Source organism: Colius striatus, chromosome 2 (genome assembly GCF_028858725.1).
Source record: "Colius striatus isolate bColStr4 chromosome 2, bColStr4.1.hap1, whole genome shotgun sequence".
Taxonomy (NCBI): Eukaryota; Metazoa; Chordata; class Aves; order Coliiformes; family Coliidae; genus Colius; species Colius striatus.
Window position 1 is genome coordinate 16,458,024 of NC_084760.1, and position 20,997 is coordinate 16,479,020.

A 20,997-nucleotide genomic window follows, 5' to 3' on the forward strand; every position below is an offset into this window, starting at 1 on the left:
CCCGTCCAAGCAGTCCCAGGGGGCTCCTCAGGGAGCAGCAGGACGCCCTCCAAATCGCTCCCGTGCCAAGCAAGTGGGTGTGCTTTGTTCTAACTTGTCTGCATGCGTTCCCGAGCTCTCCGTCGACTGACACTTACCTTTGTTTTAAGGCTGTTTCAACATAGTAAAAAGAAGCAAAGAGAAACACGGCTGCAATGGAGTATTTTGAGAATCATTCTTTATGTACATACTTTTGGTATTTATCCAGCTTAATGGTGTAATTACAAACCCATTTTAACTCACAAACTGATGACCTAAACATTTGCATCGATGGATCCTCCAAAGGGAACACGTTTTCCGTCACTAAACGTAGACTTCTCGAAGAAGTGGCAGTCAAGTCAGTCATACAAGGGAATAAAAACTCACAATCATTTATGGATTCATCTTTTTAATATAGGGAAATAACATTTTATCATTATGAGGCACCATAAAATGTAAACACGATCACTGTCATAAACCTGGATCTCTCTGCGAGGAGCCGTCCGTCTGCCCGCGCCGAGCCCCTCCGCTGACGCTGTGTGCCCGCCCCAGCCCTGGGGGCTTCCTCCCAGGAACCCACACGCATCAAACCCTCCTTTTTAAAAACAATAAACTCTCCATTTGTAGAGTTACAGCAACATCCAGGTTTATCTTTCTTTCAATAAGCACATTCCCTGTTATGCACACCATAGTAACGTCACAGTGAAATGTATGATGAAACCGAGTTTGTTTGATACACTAGAAAACATTGCTCAGTGATACATTTACATTCTATTTATATATGATTAAACATTTGTTCATACAGTACCTTCTACAGGATCACTGGGTAATTTGGGGCCGGGGTGGGGGAGGTTGGGGTCGATACTTTCGGATATTACTAACATGATAGCTACATCCCTTATATGCGAACGGCGGGCCTGGGATTTTGACGGGGAGAGAAAAATAATCAGTGTGTGGTTAAGCAGCTTCTTAAATATATGGTCTAGGAAATCATATGCATTGTGTAACGCTGCCAGTGGCGTGGCAACGCAATCCTTGATCTGCTTTTCACTACATCAAATTGAAATCAATACAGACCACAACACGGTCAGTCGGTTATACCTGGGATTGGAACAGCTGGGGGAAAAGAAAAGAGTATGTACATGGAAGGGACAGCGAAAGGAAAGGCGTCTGGAGGAGGAATGTCGAGGTGGCTGTTCTGGGCGAGGCTCCTACCGCGGCTCTCACTTCCAGAGTTGCGTGCTGAGCGTCTGGCCCGAGGAGCTGCCGGCCCATCCCGCTGCCGTGCCGGGGGCCTGGCCGAAGCCCCCCGCGCCGCCGGGGCCGCCCAGCGCCATCCCCGCCAGCTGCTGGTTCATCTGCGGAGCACAACACGCGCGCCGGCCCCGTTAGCACCTCCCAGAGGCAGCCCCCTACGGCACCTCCCCCTGCCATTAGCGCTCCTCATGAAATGAAAACACCACCCAACTGTTTTCGGCGACAGGAGCTGCTGCGGCCCCGCTGAACCCCCTCAGCTGCGTGGCCGTGGCAGCGGCTGCACGCAGTGAGCCTGCCTGAATGCCCCTCCAGGGAACGTGCAGAGCGTGTGACAATGCCTCACCTTCAGGCTTTCAAAGCCAAGCAACAAATCTGGCAACTGCAGCACAGGAACACCAAGGCAAAAATACAGCCTTGTCTACGTTTGCAACTCCAGACTTTTTTGTTCCAGCAGTGTTTCTTGGGAGGCCTCAAAATCTTGGACAAGCAAGTTTTTAGAGCGATCGTCCTCTTTAGGTGGCAATCAACAGAGACTGAGAAGGATCCATGAACTAGAGGTTTATCTAAATCTAACTCTTCTTGCTAAAGAGTCTACTCTAAATACCAGAACTTCTTAAAAAGGAGTGCGATAGTTCTCATGAAACTGAAGACAATAGCTAGTTCAAAGGTGGGGGGAAGTCCAAAATTCAGCATGTTCACTTCTGGGCCAGTACACAAATATTTCTGCTCTTTACAAACAATATCTGGCATTTTCAGTGCTCACTGTAAGGGCCTGTTCTTCAGGTTACTCTGCTGTGCTTTCTGAACAATGGATGCTTATTGACAAGCCAAAACCCCAGTTGTATAGACAAAGATCCCCCTCCCTGGGAGCCTGACAGCCAAAGAGCCCCTGGGGCAAGCGGTGATCAGGGCTGGTGAATGGGAGTGTTGGAGAAGCAACATTAGATTCAAGTTACAGGCAGCATTAGGTAAAAACTCTGGGAGCTGATGAAAGTAGGGATAGGTGAACACCACTGGCCTGACAACTGAAACTCAGGCGCTGGCTGGTGAAAACTCCATGGCCTAAATTGCAAACTAACACCTCTGGGTAAAACTCAGCCCTGCGTACTTTTGCTATCTCCAAAACCAGCCTGTCACTGACACTTTAAAACAGTTGCTCATGGCAATGCTTCACTTCATGGTACGCTTCATGGTGATGGCACCTGGAGCAGGGCTGGTGAGCAGTAGCCCCAGAGCTGGGCAGAGCCCCTGCAGCCATGGGGGCAGCGCAGGGGCACACAGGACCCGCAGTGACACAGCAGCAGCCACAGCTTCATATGTACGTGATAAGAAGCAGGACTTCAAAGCTGATACAGGTCTTTTATATAGTGAGAGACCCAGAAAAAGGCAGCTAGTGGTAAATCCACCATTTTTTTGGTTTGATGGTTTGAAATTCTCACCTTTTACAAATTCCTTTCAAAGCAGAATGACTGCCTGTATTTCAAACGGGCTGGTTTCTCTGTGTAAGAAATGCCACTTACCTGCAGGAATGTTCACCTCACAGGAGTGAGCAGAACAGTAAAAATGAACATAAACCTAAGTAAGTTGCAGAGGTTTGCTGCCTGAATTACTAGAGGAAGCAGCACAGAATTGTTCCAGTGTTCTTGTAAGTCAAACAATAGCATGAAGAAACCAGTTGCTATCATCCACAGTGAACTGCGAGGGAAGCATCTAGGTTCTGTCCACCCTCTCAAGCTCTCAACTACCCAATTTCAAGCTGTTTCATGGACACTGTATCAAGACATCACTAAGTGTAACTCACACTTTTTCAGAACCTTCTAAACACGTTCAAGAAATTTAAAAGAACAGCACGAGAATGCTGCAGAGAACAGAGTGGCCCAAGCAAACTGCCTACAGGAGAACGCTCGGGACAAAGCACTGCACGTGCCACTGACATTTATCCCACAGGCTGTATATGAAAGTGTTCATTGTTAATGGCTACCCTCAAGTATCTGAATTCTGCTGTTAGTGACATGGTTGTCTTTACACAGTAGTAGTTTGTAACTATACTGAGGCAGCTTTTACCTGGCGAGGTCAGATGCCAGGATGAGAGCAGCTCCAGGAGCAGAGAACTGAGTTTGGTCTACTTTGTCAGAGACTACATCTGGAACGGTGTGTCCAGTTCTGGGCCCCTCAGTTCAAGGACAGGGAGCTGCTGGAGAGAGTTCAGTGCAGGGCCACAAAGATGATTAAAAGAGTGGAGCATATCCCTTATGAGGAAAGGCTGAGGGAGCTGGGGCTCTTTAGCTTGGAGGAGACTGAGGGGTGACCTCATTAATGTTTATAAGTATGTAAAGGGTGGGTGTCAGGAGGATGGAGCCAGGCTCTTCTCAATGATGTTCAATGATAGGACAAGGGGCAACAGGTACAAGCTGGAACATAAGAGGTTCCAAAGAAATACAAGGAAGAATTTCTTCACTGTGAGGGTGAGGGAGCACTGGCACAGGCTGCCCAGATGGGTTGTGGAGATTCCATCTCTGGGACATTCAAAACCCACCTGGATGAGTTCCTGTGTGACCTACTCTAGGTGGTCCTGCTCTGGCAGGGGGTTGGACTGGGTGATCTTTCTACATGTTATCTTTAATGGAATGATTCATGGATGTTTTCCTGTGTGCTTCTGAGCAGTTCCCAGCCCAGCAGCCTGTCACTGTGACATTCCTCCCACAGCCACATGTGTTGTGTCTGAGGAGCAGCACCCTTCCTAAAGCACCCTGGCCTGGGAACAATGAGCCTTACCTGAGAGAGGTTCCATTGAGCTTGTTGGTTTTGTTGCAATCCGTACTTATTCTGTGGCGTCACCATCTGTCCCACCATTCCAGCTTGAGGTCCAACGACATTTTGAGGAAGTCCCATCACACCAGTTTGTGTAGTGCCAGTAAATCCATTGGGCATTCCCATTCCCACCATCACGCCTGTGCTCTGTCCCATGACTGGCACCGACTGTCCCATCATGCTTCCCATCATCCCAGTTGCTGCAGGCACAGGAACTCCCATGGCCGGAAAGCCTTGGAAATGAGTCGATGGCTGTGTGGTAAATGGCATAGAAGACGACCCCATGAACATACCTGTGCCAGAGAAAGGAAGGGTTCAGAAAGAGCCACTGTCATTTTCTCCCCCACCCCTACAAGTGCAACAAAATCACTTTAGAATCATAGAATGGTAGGGTTGGAAGGGACCTGTAGAGATCATCTAGTCCAACCCCCCTGCAGAAGCAGGTTCATCTAGATCAGGTCACACAGGAACATGTCCAGGTGGGGCTTGACCTCCAAGGAAGGAGCCTCCACGACCCCTCTGGGCAGCCTGTGCCAGGGCTCCCTCACCTCAACAGTGAAATAGTTTTTTCTTATGTTTAAATGGAACTTTTTGTGTTGCAGCACCCCTTGTCCTGTTGCTAGATACTTTACAGGGTAACATTGTCCAGTTGTACAGGAGTGCTGTCCACTTGTTTCTGGTAGAAATCAGAAACTACTCTTGAAGGAAAAGGCCCCAGCAGCTGAGGTTACCTGACCACCCCAGCCCCTTCCCCTGGCTGCTGGGAGGCCATTGTTTGCGGGCTGCCCGCTGCCTGCACAGCGGAGCCTCGCGCCCCGCAGGACACGGCACCAGCTGCAGTCACAAGTCTTTCAGTCCCCTGTACACTTGACCATGCGAACAGCTGTAAATAAATTAAGTCCCATGCTGGTTGTTTCTTTAGCTTCTGTACTCCAGGGACTTTCTCATTTCTATCAATGGTGAAAATAACCCCCTTCATTTGCATGTAGGTAGCAGGGCAGCCCACCTCAGCTTTACGCTTGCAGGAGGCAACTGTTCTAGGGAAAGCTTAAAAGAGGGCAGCATAGGAACCTCTCCACATTTATTTACCCGGAGCATTCTGCTGCTGCATGGTTCCTGTGCCGTACAGGGATAAGATGGAGTCTTTGGAGAGTTGTTTCTTTGCCGACTCTTCAGATTTTGTTGTTTGCTCGGTGAACAGATCGAGGTCCCCGGGTGCTGCAGACAAGGCGGCAGCTGCTGGTTTGGTGGAAGCGCTCTGGGAAGCAAAGGCCAAGACAGAGTGCTGAGTGGAACTGGCAAAAGGCTGCACGTTACCTCTTCGTGTCCTCACTCCTGAACCAAATCAAACCCAGTTCATGCACAGAAATTAAGTAAATGGGGATTTCATAGGAGGTGGCGTGAGAGCAGTACACGCGGCGCGGAAAGAAAAGCGGACAGAGGTTACAAGACACACAAAGCTAAACCCCCAGCTGGCTCCAGGGCAGGCACACACAGATTACACACAGGTTATTCATTCCCGTTGCTCCTACGTTGTTCATTGGTGAGAAGCATAAATCATGAGCTCTAGTTAGATTATGAGAAATAATTAGGAAATCAATAAGGAGATTACAATTCACATCTCATTAATCCTCTCGTAAGGCAGGAGAGAGGAGAGCTAAAACAAAAGATTAAGTGCTTTGGGATGTACAACTGAGGTGAACAGTGCTTTTGGAGAAAAGGCAGAAGTAAAATTTCAGTTGATCTACTTAAAGTAATGTTTCCAAAATATATTGTTTATAATTGGCTTGGGAGTTCTTTAAGCACATTTCATTTATTGGGGAAGCATCATTATCTGAATCTTACGGTAGTTCATGACTGACAAGCTGAAATACAGGCAGGCTTTATGCACTTTACTGCTCTTGCACCAAGCATTTTGTGAACAAATGGTCTCCCAGTGCCTTCAGTGCTGTTATGTTGCTGCCCACAGAGGGCTCCACGGGGGCCCTGCTCAGGTCACCAGCCCTGCTCAGGTCATACAGCACACACTGCGGACTTGCTGTATTTCTTAAAATGCACAACTGGTCCTGTTACCAGAAGGAACTTGTAATGCAAAGCAGCTGTATCTGTATGAAAAGAGAGCTGGGACTGCAATGCAATGCATACCTAAATTATGGCCTTTAGTCCAGCTAGATCATCCCCAACTGCTCAGCATACACGTGCCCAACCCCACTCTGCAGGCCAGCTGCAGCTCTTCCTTACACTGATGGAAAATCCTCCTTGTGCTACAGAACCATTTGTGTTGGAAAAGCCCTTCAAGACCATCGAGTCCAACCACTAGCCTCACACTGCCATGGCCACCACAGAACCATGTCCTTCAGCACCTCATCTGCATGTGCTTTCAACACCTCCAGGGATGGTGACTCCCCCACCTCCCTGGGCAGCCTGGTCCAGTGCTTAACAACCTCATGTACATGTTAGAAACACTGCTGCCTCTTGCTTATTCCTGACAAGAATATCCAATTGCAAAGCAAAATCCAGGTGTTTGACTGGGTGGTAGGAAGCTCTCTCCATTTGGAACAACTCTTTGTCAGCGTGGCAGGTGGGCCTGCTTCTGCAGGGAGGTTGGACTAGATGATCTCTAAAGGTCCCTTCCAACCCCTACCATTCTGTGATTCTATGATAATCAGTCTTTGAAAACACCAGAGCTGGATTTCATAACTTGCAGGTCAAAGCCCACCCTAAGGAGCAGCTTCTGTTCTACTGTGCACACACCCAGAAATTCCCATGCAGGAATCATTCCATGTCCAGTTTCTTGAAGTATTCCCTGACCTAATCCTCCTCCACCAAAGGTAACACCTTCCTTGCTCCAGCCTTCCCCTGCTCCCTGGGGTGCCTGAGTGCTGGCCTGGCTGGCAAAGACTGAGACCAGGTGGCATTCAGTACCTCAGCTTTTACATGTCCTGTGTCACCAGGACAACAGCCCCTTTCAGCAATGGGCCCACCTTTTCCCAACTCTTCCTTTTGTTACCTGTGTCCTCACAAGTTCTTCTGTTTGCCTTTGACACCCCTGGCCAGGCTCCACCCCAGTTGGGCTTTCCCTGTGTGCTGGGGACAGTGTCTCAGCATTCCTCCCAGGTTACCTTCCCCTGCTTCCACCTTTTGTAATGTAAGGGACCTTTTTGTGGCTGAGTTTGGCAGAGGCTCCTTGTTCATCCACGCAGGCCTCCTGGCAACTTTTACTGGACATCTTGGCTCACTGGGATGCGTCGCTCCTGAGCTGGGAGGAGGTGATCCTTGAATATCAATCAGTTTTCTTGGGTACCTCTTTCTTCCAAGGCCTTATCCCATTAGACTCTTTCAGGCAAGACCCTGAAGAGGCCAAAGTCTGTTCTCCTGGAGTCCAGCGTTGTGGCCTTGCTTTCTGCCCTGCTCCCTTCTCTTGGGATCCTCAACTCTACCATCTCATGGTCACCGCAGCATAGGTTGCTTTTGACCTTCACATCCCAAACAAGCTCTTTTGTGAGTACGAGGTTGAGCAGAGCACCTCTCTTCATTGTTTCCTCTATCACTTGGGTCAGGAAGTTGCCACTGATGCTCTCCGGGAACTTCCTAGACTGCTTCAGTCCTCTTGTGTTGTCTCTTCAACAGAAACTGGGATGGCTGAATGCCCCCAGAGGACCAGGGCCTGTGAGCGTGAGGCTGCTCCCAGCTGTCTGCAGGAAGCCTCACTGCTTGCTCCTCCCACTCAGGCAGCCCATAGCAGACACCCAGTGCAATGGTACCCACACCTGTCTGCTCTTCCCCACAAGCTCTCAGCTGGCTCGTCAGCCATTCCCAGCCAGAGCTCCACGCTGTTCTCTCACATCAAGGACAACTCCACCAGCTTATCTTCCCAGCCTGTCCTTCCTCAAGAGCCTGTGTCCCTCCCTTGCGGGACCCCAGTCATGGCAGCCAGATCACCACATCTCTTGCCCTGCAACAGTGCACAGCCCCCAGTTTCCCACCTGGATTCCCCATGCTGTGTGCAGTGTGCCTGTAAAGATGTCCCACCATGCCAATTCCCCTAAGGGCTCTGCTGCCTTTTTCCATGCTGCTGCCTTGCTGGCATTTCCTTGCTCTGAATAAAGACCTGAGGTGACACGACTGAAATCCTATTTTGTTGATTTTGCATTCCTTTTTGTTCACATCAGTGAAGGCCCTTTGCTTGTCGACCCTGTCCATCACGTCCTCCCAAGGGCTGCTGGTAAACTCCCCAGCGTCCCTAGTTTAACTCCCTCCTTACCAGCCCAGCCTTCTTGCTGGCACAGATAGTTTCATCCTACTTGGTGAGGTGGATCCCCTTTCTCCCAAGCAGATCTAATCCTCAAACAGGGACCCACAGTCACAGAAACTAAAACCCTCTTGTCATCACCAGCTCTGCAACCCATTGTTGTCACACAGCATCAGCACCCTCCTCCTTACACTCTATTCCTTCATCAGCAGACTGAGGAGCACAGCACCTCACTCCTGTGCAAACCATCCCCAGAGCTCTGAGGTCAGCTCTGCCCTCCTGATATCCCTGGCAGTGCCCACATGGAAGAAGAGCGAGGGGGAATAGAGAGCTGGAGATAAATTTCTCCTTTCACAACACCCCAGTTCCCAGCCCCTGCCAGGCAGCCAAATCGTGAGGCCACCAGGCCAGGCCAGCAGATGGGTCAGCAGTGCCAGTGCCTCTGCTGCTGGGAGCTGCTCGCTCCTCTCCCTCGCAGCTTCACTGGTGGCCTCGCATGGCTCAGCACCAGTTGCCTCAGGAGCTTCACCTGAAAGCACCTTTTCAGCTTTGTGGGCCCTGAACCAGTTCCATAGCTGCACGTCTTCAGGGAGAGCTGGAGCCACTTTCTCAAGTGCCAGAAGTCCCCAGCTTCCTTCTCTGCCCTCCCCAGAGCTTCCACTTACCACTGTGCCAGGAGCAGACTCAGCCCTTGTCTGCTGGGCTCCTGCAGCTGCCACATCTGAGCAGCTCCTGGCTGTGTCCCCTGAGGCTGCAGAGCCTGTGTGCTGCCTGGCCCCAGCTGGGCAGAGCAGCAGCCCTCCTGCAGCACACACCATCTGCCACCTCGCTGAGGGACAGAGGGGCTCCAGGCCTTCCCTGCAGCCTGCGCCCTGACCCACAGGGCTGTGTCCATCCTCCCACCTCTACCTGGGCAAGGGCAGCTGCCAACACCTGCAAATCAAAGAGGAGTGGCAGCAGCAGGAATCAGAGGGAAGTGGATGGTGGAGAAGTTGAAAGAGGGGCTGCAGAGGAGAAAACAGTCCATGTGCATTTCCCTGCTACCTGCAGATCTCTGGCACTGGCTGGAATCCTGCAGGTAGGCAGGGACAGGCTGTAGAAAAGCCAGGCTATTTCTCATTTATATGCTGATAAGCAATGGCTCCACTAATGTTTTCACTTTCTCCCTGCTGACTGGAAAATGCCACCTGCATTCCAGGGAAACAGAAAAATACAGCCTGGCACATCATTACTCTTATGTAAGCAAGTGAGGCAGGATGCTATTAAGTTCTTAAATGATGTGTACAGTTCTTATCCTTTTTATCTTTGCACTGTCAATGCATTTGCCGGTTATTGCAACTCTTCTGGGTTTGATTTTGCACATTTTGTTTTTAGGCATCTAGACAGTTCCACTAAAAAACATCAACTATTATTTCCTGGTAATAACTGATGAGGAAACAAGTGCTCACCTAAATTCACTTCACAGAACCAAAGAAAAACACTGAGGAAGCTCAAGTGTCCTCTTGCTTTAAGGAATTATCAGCAATACCTGGAAAAGTCAGATGAGGATTTCTATTGCTGTCTCGTGGGACACACAAGAACATAATTATCCTTACAGTAAGACTGAAAATTAAAACTTCCTTCAATGCTCACAGCAAACAACGTGGCCTTTTCTCTGCAATCAACTTTCTCTAGGCTTGAAGATGTTTCTCTCTCCCACAGTTTAATTTCTAACTCCTTTGTCAGATTTCTCTAGAAATCTAAATATTGTCCTGTGCCTCTAGACGTTGCCCAGTTGATCCCTTCTAGTTCTGAGGTACGATGCCAGCTCTTCCACTGTGCTCCACCTAAGGCATTTCCAGCATCAAAAGAGAGGATAATCATAGACTGGTTTGGATTGGAAGGGACCTTACAGATCATCCAGTTCCAACTCCCCTGCCATGGGCAGAGAGGGACACCTTCCATCAGACCAGGTTGCTCAAAGCCCCATCCAACTTGGCCTTCAGTGCTTCCGGGGATGGGACATCCACAGGCTCTCTGGGCAACCTGTTCCAGTGCCTCATCACTCTCACAGTAAAGAACTTTTTAATATTTAATCTAAATCTTCCCTCTTTCAGTTTAAAGCCACTGACCCTTCTCCTATCTCTACAAGCCCTTGTAAAGTCCCTCTCATTCTTTCTTGTGGCCCCCTTTAGGTACTAGAAGGCTGCTTTGAGGTCTCTCCGGAGCCTTCCCTTCCCCAGGCTGAACAGCCCCAGCTCTCTCAGCTTGTCTTTGCAGGAGAGGTGCTCTTCTGATCATCTCTACTGTCTCTCCTCTGGACTAACTACGACAGGTCCATGTCCTTCTTCTCTTGAGGCTCTAAGGCTGGATGCAGTGCTGCAGGTGGAGCACCAATTCAATAAAATTCATATCAGGCACACACAAACAAACAAGTTTTAAGTTAACTGGATTTTTTAGTATCTTGTTTGGAGAAAGATTTACATTAAATGTTTCTGAGCCCTGTACCTGGGGAGGAACAACCCCAAGCACCAGTACAGGCTGGGGGTGACTTCCTAGAGAGCAGCTCTGCAGAGAGAGATCTGGGAGTCCTGGTTGACAGTAAACTGAACATGAGCCAGCAATGTGGATGGCATCAAGATGTGGGATGCATCAAGAAGAGTGTGGCCAGCAGGTTGAGGGAGGTTCTGCTCCCCCTCTGCTCTGCCCTGGTGAGGCCTCATTTGGAGTCCTGTGTCCAGTTCTGGGCTCCCCAGCTCAAGAGAGACAGGAAACTTCTGGAGAGATTCCAGTACAAGGCCACTAAGATGATCAGGGGACTGGAACAGCTTCCTTATGAGGAAAGGCTGTGGGAACTGGGGCTGTTTAGTCTGGAGGAGACTGAGGGGATCTTATTAATACTTACAAGTTTTTTAAAGTATGTCAAGGGGATGGGGCAACACTTTTTTCTATTGTATCCAGTGACAGGACAAGGGTTAAAGGAAAGAAGCTGGAGGAGAAAAATTCCACTTCAACATACGGAGAAACTTCTTTCCTGTTGAGCTGAGGAAGCCCTGGCACAGGCTGCCCAGGGAGGGTGTGGAGGCTCCTTCTCTGGAGGTTTTCCAAACCCATCAGGACATGTTCCTGTGTGACCTGATCTAGGTGGACATGCTTTGGCAGGAGGGTTGGACTAGATGATCTCCAAAGGTCCCTTCCAACCCCTACCATTCTGTGATTCTGTGTTTCTGTGGATGCATTCTTTCAGACTGAATATGTCGCAGTTCTTCTCTCCCCTCCCTACAGGTTTCAGTGAAGAATGAAGACCACACTTTTGCTGAGAGGACATGCTCCAGGTCTGAAATTAAGATCTGGCTAAAACAATTCAAGATACTGTTTTAAGTATAGCTAAGAATGACAGACCTTTGCTCAGTTCCTGCACAATGTTTGACAACAAAAGCCCCCTTCTAATAGCTATAATTTAGCTGGGCTCATTTCACACAAAAAAGCATCACTAAACATACAAAATGCCTTTTTTGTCCTTTTTTTTTCTGTCCATGAATACTGCATAATGAGAAAATTCATAGCATGTGGCTTTTGTCCAGCTTTACAGTAGAAACTGTTTAAGTCAGCTCTTCTGAAAACTCCTTAAGTTTGCTGATAGGCAAAATTCCAGACAAAGTTACTCGTTCAGACACTGCTCTTTACCTGCCCATCACAAATTCAACAGTTCTCCTGAGCACCCAGCTATACAGAACAGTAGGGAGACATATTCTAATGAAAACTGTAATAAAGACACGTATCCAAAAGCAGAGTGCAAGTGCCTCTGATCCTGAATGCTCAAGTTGCATCTAAAAAAGGCCAAACAAACGCTTTTGTTTTCGTTTGGAAACCATGTCTTGGCTATGTCAATGGTCATAAATCCCACGGTTTGCAGACATCATGTTGTTTCGTTCCCATAAGAAAACATTCAAGCAGACATTTCTGCGCTCCATGGTGCCATAAAAACATGTGCATTCAGCACTCAATGCTGCCTTTCGGGTTAAGTTGGAAAAGAAAAGCAATCCTGTAAGGAATCAACAGTCATAGATTGTTCCTACAAATCAGTGTGAAGAGCACCATTAAATTCCCCTCTCTCTGGATGCTCACAAGTTCTGTGGTGCCTCAGAAGCATCCATTGCACAGAACAGCACGGGAACTATTGCTGAGTAGGAAAGCAAGCCAGGTCAGGCCACATTCAACCCCTTCTTCTGCTTCATTCTCTTATTTCAATGCAGTCTGTCAATAGATATTCCAACAAGTGCTACTCATCTCAGCTTCAGAATTGACTGTGGATTTTTACTGCAAATGCTCCAAGCGTAGGAACTGAATGTGAGGGTCACTCAGCTGCTGCACTGAGCTCTAGTTTATGCCCAGTTTTCAATTTGCAGTCCCACACAAAATAATCACACAACATAATCACATCACTTTTTTACTTCAAGAAATCAAACAGACTGAGCCCTTACAACCTCTCATTATCAAGCAGCTTTTCTAGTCTCCAGTGTTCTCCTGATTCTTCTCTGAATTCTGTGCAACTTTTATCCACATTACAAGGCAAAAGGTCTTACAAAGTGCTCCTATCACTGCCAAATGAGAGGCACCTTCACTCAGCTCCTGCTCAGCATTGCTTCCCAGGCTTCCAGACATCATCTTCCTCCAACACAAGGCCTTGTTAATCCTAAAGCAAAACAGGTTGTTCCCTTTGCCCTGGTTTACCAAGCAACCCTTGTAATCAGCATCAGAAACCTCAGCATCAGAAATCGTCTTCTGCCACCTACACATATCCCTGTCTCTTACCTTGCAGGAATGATCTGATTGTATTTATATCTTCAAGATTACTAAGTAAAAACGTAAGATACCCAGAAATAAATCCTGCAATACACCACAAGGACCGTATGTTTGAGGAAAGTACTGTTTGCTGCTCCTGAAAACAGCCCTCAGGAAAAAGCAACGTCACTAAAAATCTGGACTGGTTTGTAACAGCAATTAAATACATTCATGCTTACCAGAACACAAACAAGGTGATACTTACCAGACACTGAGACTAATATTTCCCTTCCTACCCTTTTTTGATCCATACAATAAAAGAAATGGCGTTTCAAAACGTTTCTCTCACAGAAGGTCCAGCAAACAAGCTTTTATCATAGACAGTCACTTTAACCAACCCTTAAGATTCTGTGATCCTGTGGATTGCTAACACATATAATTCAAGGTGTTTTACCAGCCACTCCATTATTTAACCCACCACCAGTTGCCACCATCCAAGATGTATCCCTTTGCCTTGGTTTTTCAATTGGATTTCTGGTATTCTACACCTAAATTCTGCGTTTAAGCAAGCAGGACACATCACTTGGTGATGGAATAGACAAGAGAAGGCTTTTCTCTTGTTCCTTAGGCTGCTCTTTTCTCCTAAGGAGACGAAAACTACATACAGAAGAAATCACTTTCAGCCTCTGAAAGGCAGAAAACAGGGGAAACCAGAATTCAGCCCTACTCAGTACGTGTGTTACTACCACTGGCCTGTTTATTCTGGAGCCAAGAGGAAACTTCAGATTCTTTAGTTGAATTTATTCAATCTTTACCCAAATTGGATACACTAAAAAACTCAGTGAGGCTGCAAACGGGCTATCGCTTTTCATATCAAGCTCTACAGGTAGCTTCATCTAGATCAGTCTTGACATAAGGTGGTACAACAGCAGACAACAAGCACTCACCTACTGTTCTTTCTGTTACTCTGAACAGGGACTTCCACAAGAGACAAGAAAACTTATAGCAACGCTTTCCTTTGCAATTTTAGCTAACACATCCAAACCTAAATGCATGTACACAGCTCACTTGTTGGAGAAGTTCATGAGGGACTGTCTCCCGTGGGAGGGACCCCACAGTGTAGCAGTGGGAAGTGTGAGGAGGCCTCCTCCTGAGAAGAAGCAGCGGCGAAGTCCGTCTGTAATGAACTGACTGTAACCCACATCCCCCTGCACCGCTGGAGGGGAAGGAAGGAGAGTCCTGGGAAGAGGGAGGGGTGGGGGGAGGTGTTTTAAGGTTCAGTTTTATTTCTCATCTCCCTGTTCTGATGGTTCATTTAATAAATCAAATCTTTTTCTCCCCAATTTGAGTTTCTTTGGCCCATGATGCTGAGTAATCTCCCTGTTCTTAACTCATAAACTTCATAATATTACGCTCTCCCTTGTCCAGTTTAGGAGGGAGAGTGACAAAACAGCCTGGTGGGCATCTGGCACCGAGCCAGGGCTAAACCACCACAGACAGAGCAAGCTTCCCACCATCACTTAAGCCACTTGTAAATGGTGAGGGAAGTGATTTCAGTCTCTAAAACTCTACCCAGCATGCTGCACAAAGTCAGCCCTCAGCAACAAGTAGCAGAAGGGAGAGGAAAGGATAAATATTAAAAATTCCAATGAAATCTGCTGAACAATATGGATTTGCTTTCAGGTGACCACAAGGTGTCAGTTCAATCAGAATTCCTCTCCATCATCATCCCTTCCATTTTATATATTATGGATAAAGAGAAGCAGGTACAGATCACAGGCCATACACCATAAATTCAATACCATAAATACAATAACACATACAGTGTTTTTCCAGTTTATATGAGTGAGATAGAAAGCCTTCTGCAAAAAGAAGCTGCTAAATTACCTTAAAAGGGTCTCACAATGGAGGGGTTATCAGAGTACTCCTCCAGAGCCTCCCTCTCAAAAGCCAGTCTAGGTAAGGAATCCTGCACACGTGCATTCTGATCTGCACCAGCCAACTTCATCACCAACAACCCTTTCTCTGAGGCTGACAGCTACTTAAAGGAGAGTTGCAGCTTTAAGCAGTTTCTTGCTGTGTCCCAAAGCTGCCTTTCTCAGCTACAGCGGGCATGGCAGTGGGGCCACTTCCAAGCTATTGTGGCTGTAAGAGAGGAAGCAGGCCAGGTGCAGGGGTTATGCTACCCCTCCTTGAGGAAAGAATGACATACAAGTTCCAAGATGAGACAGAAGCCAGGTCAGCACAGGTAGCAATATTAATTTTTCCTGATATCCATTCCTGTATGAAGCTTGAGACTCCAGATTTTTAGCAGCTCTAAGAGAGAAGCAACTGCTCCTAAATATCAGCATCACAAAGCACTGAGATCTTAAAGAGTATGACTTCAAGCCTGATAGCCTGAGAACATAAAGTAAAAACTATATTCAGCAAAACCTATTAGAAAAAGAACACGACAGAAGAATATAAATGAAAACATGATGACCATTGCCAGGGTAAGGCAGAACCCAGTTTTGCTCGGTAACCAGGGAGAATCAGAAAGGAAGACAACACTGGCAAGTTTTACCTGAGTGGGAGGTGCAGCAGCTGCTGGCAAAGGGTTAGAGATCATGGGACCAAAGATGTCCAGGTCATCGTTCAGCGCTGTGGCAGCAGCAGGACCTCCATTTGTCACAGATGCCTCAGGAGGACCATCTTGAAAACACAAGGGAATCACATTTCAAGTGAAAACTGTCAATATTTTAACAGCACAAAAATAATCCAAGCTGCCCATCCTCGATCAAGCATGTGTTCAGTTTCTGAGACGAGCCACTTTTCAGACTGTGATACCGTTTTGTAGGGCCTTTGTGCTTCAGAAAAAAAATAGAGAACGACCCACCACCAAAACAAAACATTTAAAAGACTCCCCTAAGGACAGCCATGCCAGCTTACAGCACACATCAATCACTTTTCAAGGATCCTTTTCAAGCATACCAACGTTTTTCCTGAGAGTGAAAGGGGTGTTTGAGAAGGTCCTGACTCAGACAGAATACACCCCTTTGTGTTCTTCAATCAAAACTGGCATTTCAGAATCCATAACATTTGAGCTGATATGCTAATTTACTCAAGGGTACTTAATTAAACCTTGCATTAAGAAAAATGTCCATCCTTCTCCTTTTTTCAAAAGTACTTTGCACTGACTTTATTCTACATGAACACCCCTGCCAGGCACTCTGGGCTAATTATTCCTTAGAACCTACGGCTCTTTTTCTGCACAGAGTTAACCTCCTATAGCCTTGGTGCTTGTAACCACTCCTACACACGGATAGCTTTAGAGATCTAGGTGAAAGTGGATACATGGAGGACAAAAAAAGGGCTGAAGAATCATGCTTTCAGGAGAACTGCAGGGAAATACTTTAAAAGATGTAAGGATAAAAACATCACTACACGTTTTTAATGAGTAGAGCAACTATTTCTTATCAGATTTTAAGCTGTCTGAGAGCAAGTGGAAAGAACAGGCTAATAAACCTAAGCATATCACAAGTGCGTTGCCATTACACAGAGCTTGATAAATACAAAGGTGAGCCCAGATTCTGCTGAGCACTGTGATGACTGCATAGTGTTAACAGCAAATTTAAGAAAGCTTTCCTAGGCAACAGGAGAAGTTAAGTCTCAAAGTATCCAATGCACGCTGCACAAGTCAGCCTTCTCTGGCAGAACAAGTGAGCTGAACTCAGCCAAAACTCTCCAAATGAAACACCACCATGACAAAACAGAGGGTCAGTAATCTAATTACAGTAGATTACACTAGAGTACAGTACACTGGAAAAACCTACTACTAACAAAACCATTTTGCCTGATGCTTTAGTATGTTTGAAGAACAACTTCCTTCTAGCTGCATGTGTTGTAATTACTGTTCTCATTATTCAGATTAAGTTTCTGTAAAGCAAACTTTAACTTACTCAGCAGCCTAATTAAAGGATTTGGGTTGTTTCTTACTTTTTCAAGTCACACAATGACACACAGTAACTTCAAATAACAGGCACCAGAAATTTCAGACATACATTTACAAAGTAATAGAGCAATATATTCCACATTTTAAACACACCAGAACCTGTAGTGCCTCATTTAAACTTGAAAAATCAAAAAGGATGTTAAAAAATAGTTGCTATGTATTTCAGAACAAGTCACTTCCTCCTTTTCATGAACTGTAAGAAGTTATTTTCCATGACAGTGATCCACCTGAGTGAAAAGGTCCATTTCCAGAGCAGAAGTTGGTCCCTCGAACATCATCATTAACATTTCAGTGTTAGCATGAAGTATACATCTTACTGCCACAGACAAACATGTCAGGCTGAAGGTAGATGTGCGGTTTCTAAGTTTCTAGAACTGTATTGTGTGGAGAGAAGTGGTCTGATTCATAAAGAGCACAGTTGAGATGCTGCATTTAGTCCAAATCTAATCGCAAGAAGCTTCCAACACTTATGCAATGCCACAATGGCACCCCTCAAGTAATTGCAATGTTCCCATTTGCTAAAGAATAATCACAGAACAATCAGTATTTTGTTTTTCTAAGAAAAAAGACGTAACAGAACAAAAGAGTAAGTTACTACTTAGAAACAAAGTCTCTCTTTATGCTCCTCTACTTTCTTATTGAAGAACACCAAATAACTGGCAGACTATAGCAAGACTTGTCTCCCTGCACGTTGACTATCACAAGTTTTCCTTATTTTGTTCTGCCACATGCACACCCTTCCCAGCAGCCTGGAACAAAACAGCAGAGACAGTAGGAAGCACCAAGTCACTTCCCCAGCCTGGAACTCCCTTGACTGAGGAAACTACCAGAGAAGACTGACAAGATATTTGGCTGTTAGCCCACACAAGAAGGCCCTGCACTCTGAAACAGTCCCTTCAGAAGATCACCACTCAGAGATGCCTTCTCATTTCTAACTGCCTCCCACCTCTGCTGGTGGCCTCCCTCAGCTGCCTCTCATCAAAGTAAAGGAATACATAAGTAAAATGTATTTATTTTAAAGATAAAGACTGGCACTGTCATGTATTTGAAAACTTGTCACAGAAGTCATGAATATTAAACCTGACAATGTGGAATACACCAGAAGCTACTACCATTCATACCATGAACTCAGTCTTACTGTACAGATACTACCTGTCCAGGCAATGAGGCACAGCTATAGCTGCTATAGAAACCACAACTCTGAACTGACTTCACTACATCTCAAATGCCCAACGTATTTTTAAGCACTTACTGCACCTTTTTCACACAGGGAATTGGGAAAGAACCAAGCAGGAGGGAGCAGGTTTGCAGATCTTTGGGAGCTATACCCTTGCATCTGTGACAGCTTCACATACACAACTTATTTCATACTCTAACTTAGTATCAAACATGAACATTACTAGCTTAGTATTTGGTAATTCTCAAACCCACTTTGTGTCAATGGGAAACTGAGAGCAAACTGTGCATGCTAGCAAGGGCAAACAGACTCAATAACAAGGGCCAAAATACCTTGAAGGCAAGGATATAAGGACAAAGTGAGTGGCAATCACGAGAACCCGAATCTCAGAGGGTATATTTATTGCCCAAACTTGTGCAGCATTTGTGAGAATAACAGTGCTGTCTGCAAAAACCAAGAAAGACCCAGTAACTCCACAAAGGCACAGTGGCCATGGGAATGGCTTGGCAATATTACATCTTCTGTGCCGAGTTAACAGTGCATGGCTGTAGTCGGTCTGGGATGATAGTGATTTTCCACAGCAGCTCCTGCAGTGCTGTGCTTACTGTTGATATCAATATTATGACTACCACTCGCACAGCATCAGGGTTGTCCCTCCAGCATTCCTCCCCCACCTTCACCAATAGCTGTGAGTGGGCATGATCTTGGGAGGGACCACAGTCAGAACAGCTGACCCAGGCTGACCAAGGAGATATTCCATATCATGTGACATCAGGTCAGTCATATAAACTGGGGGAGAGGAGTAGGAAGGGGGGGGAAGGATTAATTTTTGGCCTTCCAAAAGCAGCTGCTATGCGTACCACAGCCCTGCTTCTCGGGAGGCAGCCGGACATCGCTGCTGATGGGAAGTAGAGAGTAACAGCTTTATCTGCTTTGGCTTTGCTTTCGGTCCGCGCGGCTTTGCTGCTTATTTATTAAACTGCTTTTATCTCAACACATGAGACTCTTATTTTCTCCCCTTCCCTGGCTTGCTGAGGAGGTGGGGGATAGAGCGGTGTGGTGGGCACCTGGCATCCAGCCAGGCTCAAACTACCACAGTGGCTCAAACATTACAGATTGAAGTAGCCACCTTGGTCAATTTTATTCCTATGTCATGATTGCTGTCACAACAATTCTGAAAAGCACAGTAAGAAACTCATCTACAATCCCAGCAAAGCTATCAACATCTTAGTCTCCTCCTTCTCTGAATTGTGCTCCAATGAATGGAAGTCAGCACACAGCAAAACAACCACATGTGTAACCTGCTCCACCATTCCATCACACCAGTGCTTTAAGATGTGTGTACATAAATATAGTGTTAGCTAACTAAACTAACACTAACTAACTGCCTGTCTACAGAACGACCTCAAAGGAACCTTTTTAGTTAGCTAACTAAAAAGGTTCCTTTGAGGTCGTTCTGTAGACAGGCAGTTCCAAAAACATCTCCCCAAAGGTTCATTGTTTCAGATACATTTAGCAACTGTGTATAATTTGAACTGTGTATAATTTGCATGCAAAAGGATTGTCTGGAATTAATAATTTAATGTTCTCATTTTCTCAGTGAGGCGTATATATTAAAAAAACACCTCTTGTCACATTCCAAAGTGGTTCCATTCCCCTGAATGTCAGAAACTTAAACATACAAGACTGAAAATGTAAATGTAATGATTTACTAAAACAGGCATTTCATGTATATAGAATCATATCATTTATGTATATAGAATGGTTACAGTTGGAAAAGATGTTTAAGATCATCAAGTCCAACCCCTAACCTCACACTGCCAGGCCCATCACTAAACTAAACCATATCCCTCAGCACCTCAGCTATGCCTCTTTTAAATATCTCCAGGGATGGTGACTCCACCCTGGGCAGCCCCTTCCAACACTTAATAACCCTCTCAGTGAAAACATTCTTCCTAACATCCAATCTAAACTTTCCCCAGCACAACTTTCATTGAACACTCAAGAGAAAACACAGTACTTCTAAAGTGTTTAATATGCTGCTTATAAACTAATATTATAAACCCCATGTTTTCACTAGACTGCTTCTGTAAGAGTGTCATTTGGTAACACACACACCTTTCATCTCTTACTGAATTTTACACAAAAAATAAATATTTCCCTGTCTGTATCCGTGCAGAAAGCTGACGTTTTGAATTATTGTTTACAACATGCTTTTAAGCCTGGATGAATAGTATTAACAGATGAATCTGTCTTACTGATCTCTCAAGAAATATAATAGCTGGAATATTGATATCTTTTAAAAAGCAGCTCCAAAAACATTCCCCTCCTGCTTTATACTGAAATATTCCATAAAGAATTAAATTTCAGGATATAGAAAAACTTGTAGCACCCTCAGTACCTTCATTCAGAGAGACATTAAGTGTGACGGCATACACAGATTTGTATTTCAACAGAATAGTTCACATTTTCTACCTAGAGATTACAACCTCGATATGCTCAACTTCAACACAAGTCATGGATTAGGAAACACTTCCTTTCTCTCTTCATTTTAAAATATTTCTGTACTATAGGAAAGATACTACAGTGGAGTTCTGAGTTCTAAATTATTCTATTAGTTTTAATTCAAGTGCTGCCTACCATGAAAAACTGATTAGAAGATGTCATAGTTTAGGTCCATCAGGGAACAAAGACCTCGATCAGCCTCAAGTACCAAAGACCTGAGGA

At 45.9% G+C, this 20,997-nt stretch overlaps 1 protein-coding gene across 3 annotated transcripts in view; it reads right to left on the reverse strand.

Moving 5' to 3' along the window:
- Nucleotides 1-212: 212 nt before the first annotated feature.
- Nucleotides 213-20,997, reverse strand: part of SMAP1 (small ArfGAP 1) — a 103,432-nt gene continuing 82,647 nt past the window's right edge. For all 3 annotated transcript variants that reach the window (XM_061990329.1, XM_061990328.1, XM_061990327.1), the window contains 4 exons: nt 15,666-15,793; nt 5,176-5,344; nt 4,051-4,379; nt 213-1,376 (listed from right to left, as the gene is read on the reverse strand). In XM_061990329.1, coding sequence (XP_061846313.1) covers nt 1,242-1,376; nt 4,051-4,379; nt 5,176-5,344; nt 15,666-15,793 — 761 coding nt within the window. In that variant the 3' untranslated portion in view covers nt 213-1,241. The remainder of the gene's footprint in view (nt 1,377-4,050; nt 4,380-5,175; nt 5,345-15,665; nt 15,794-20,997) is intronic.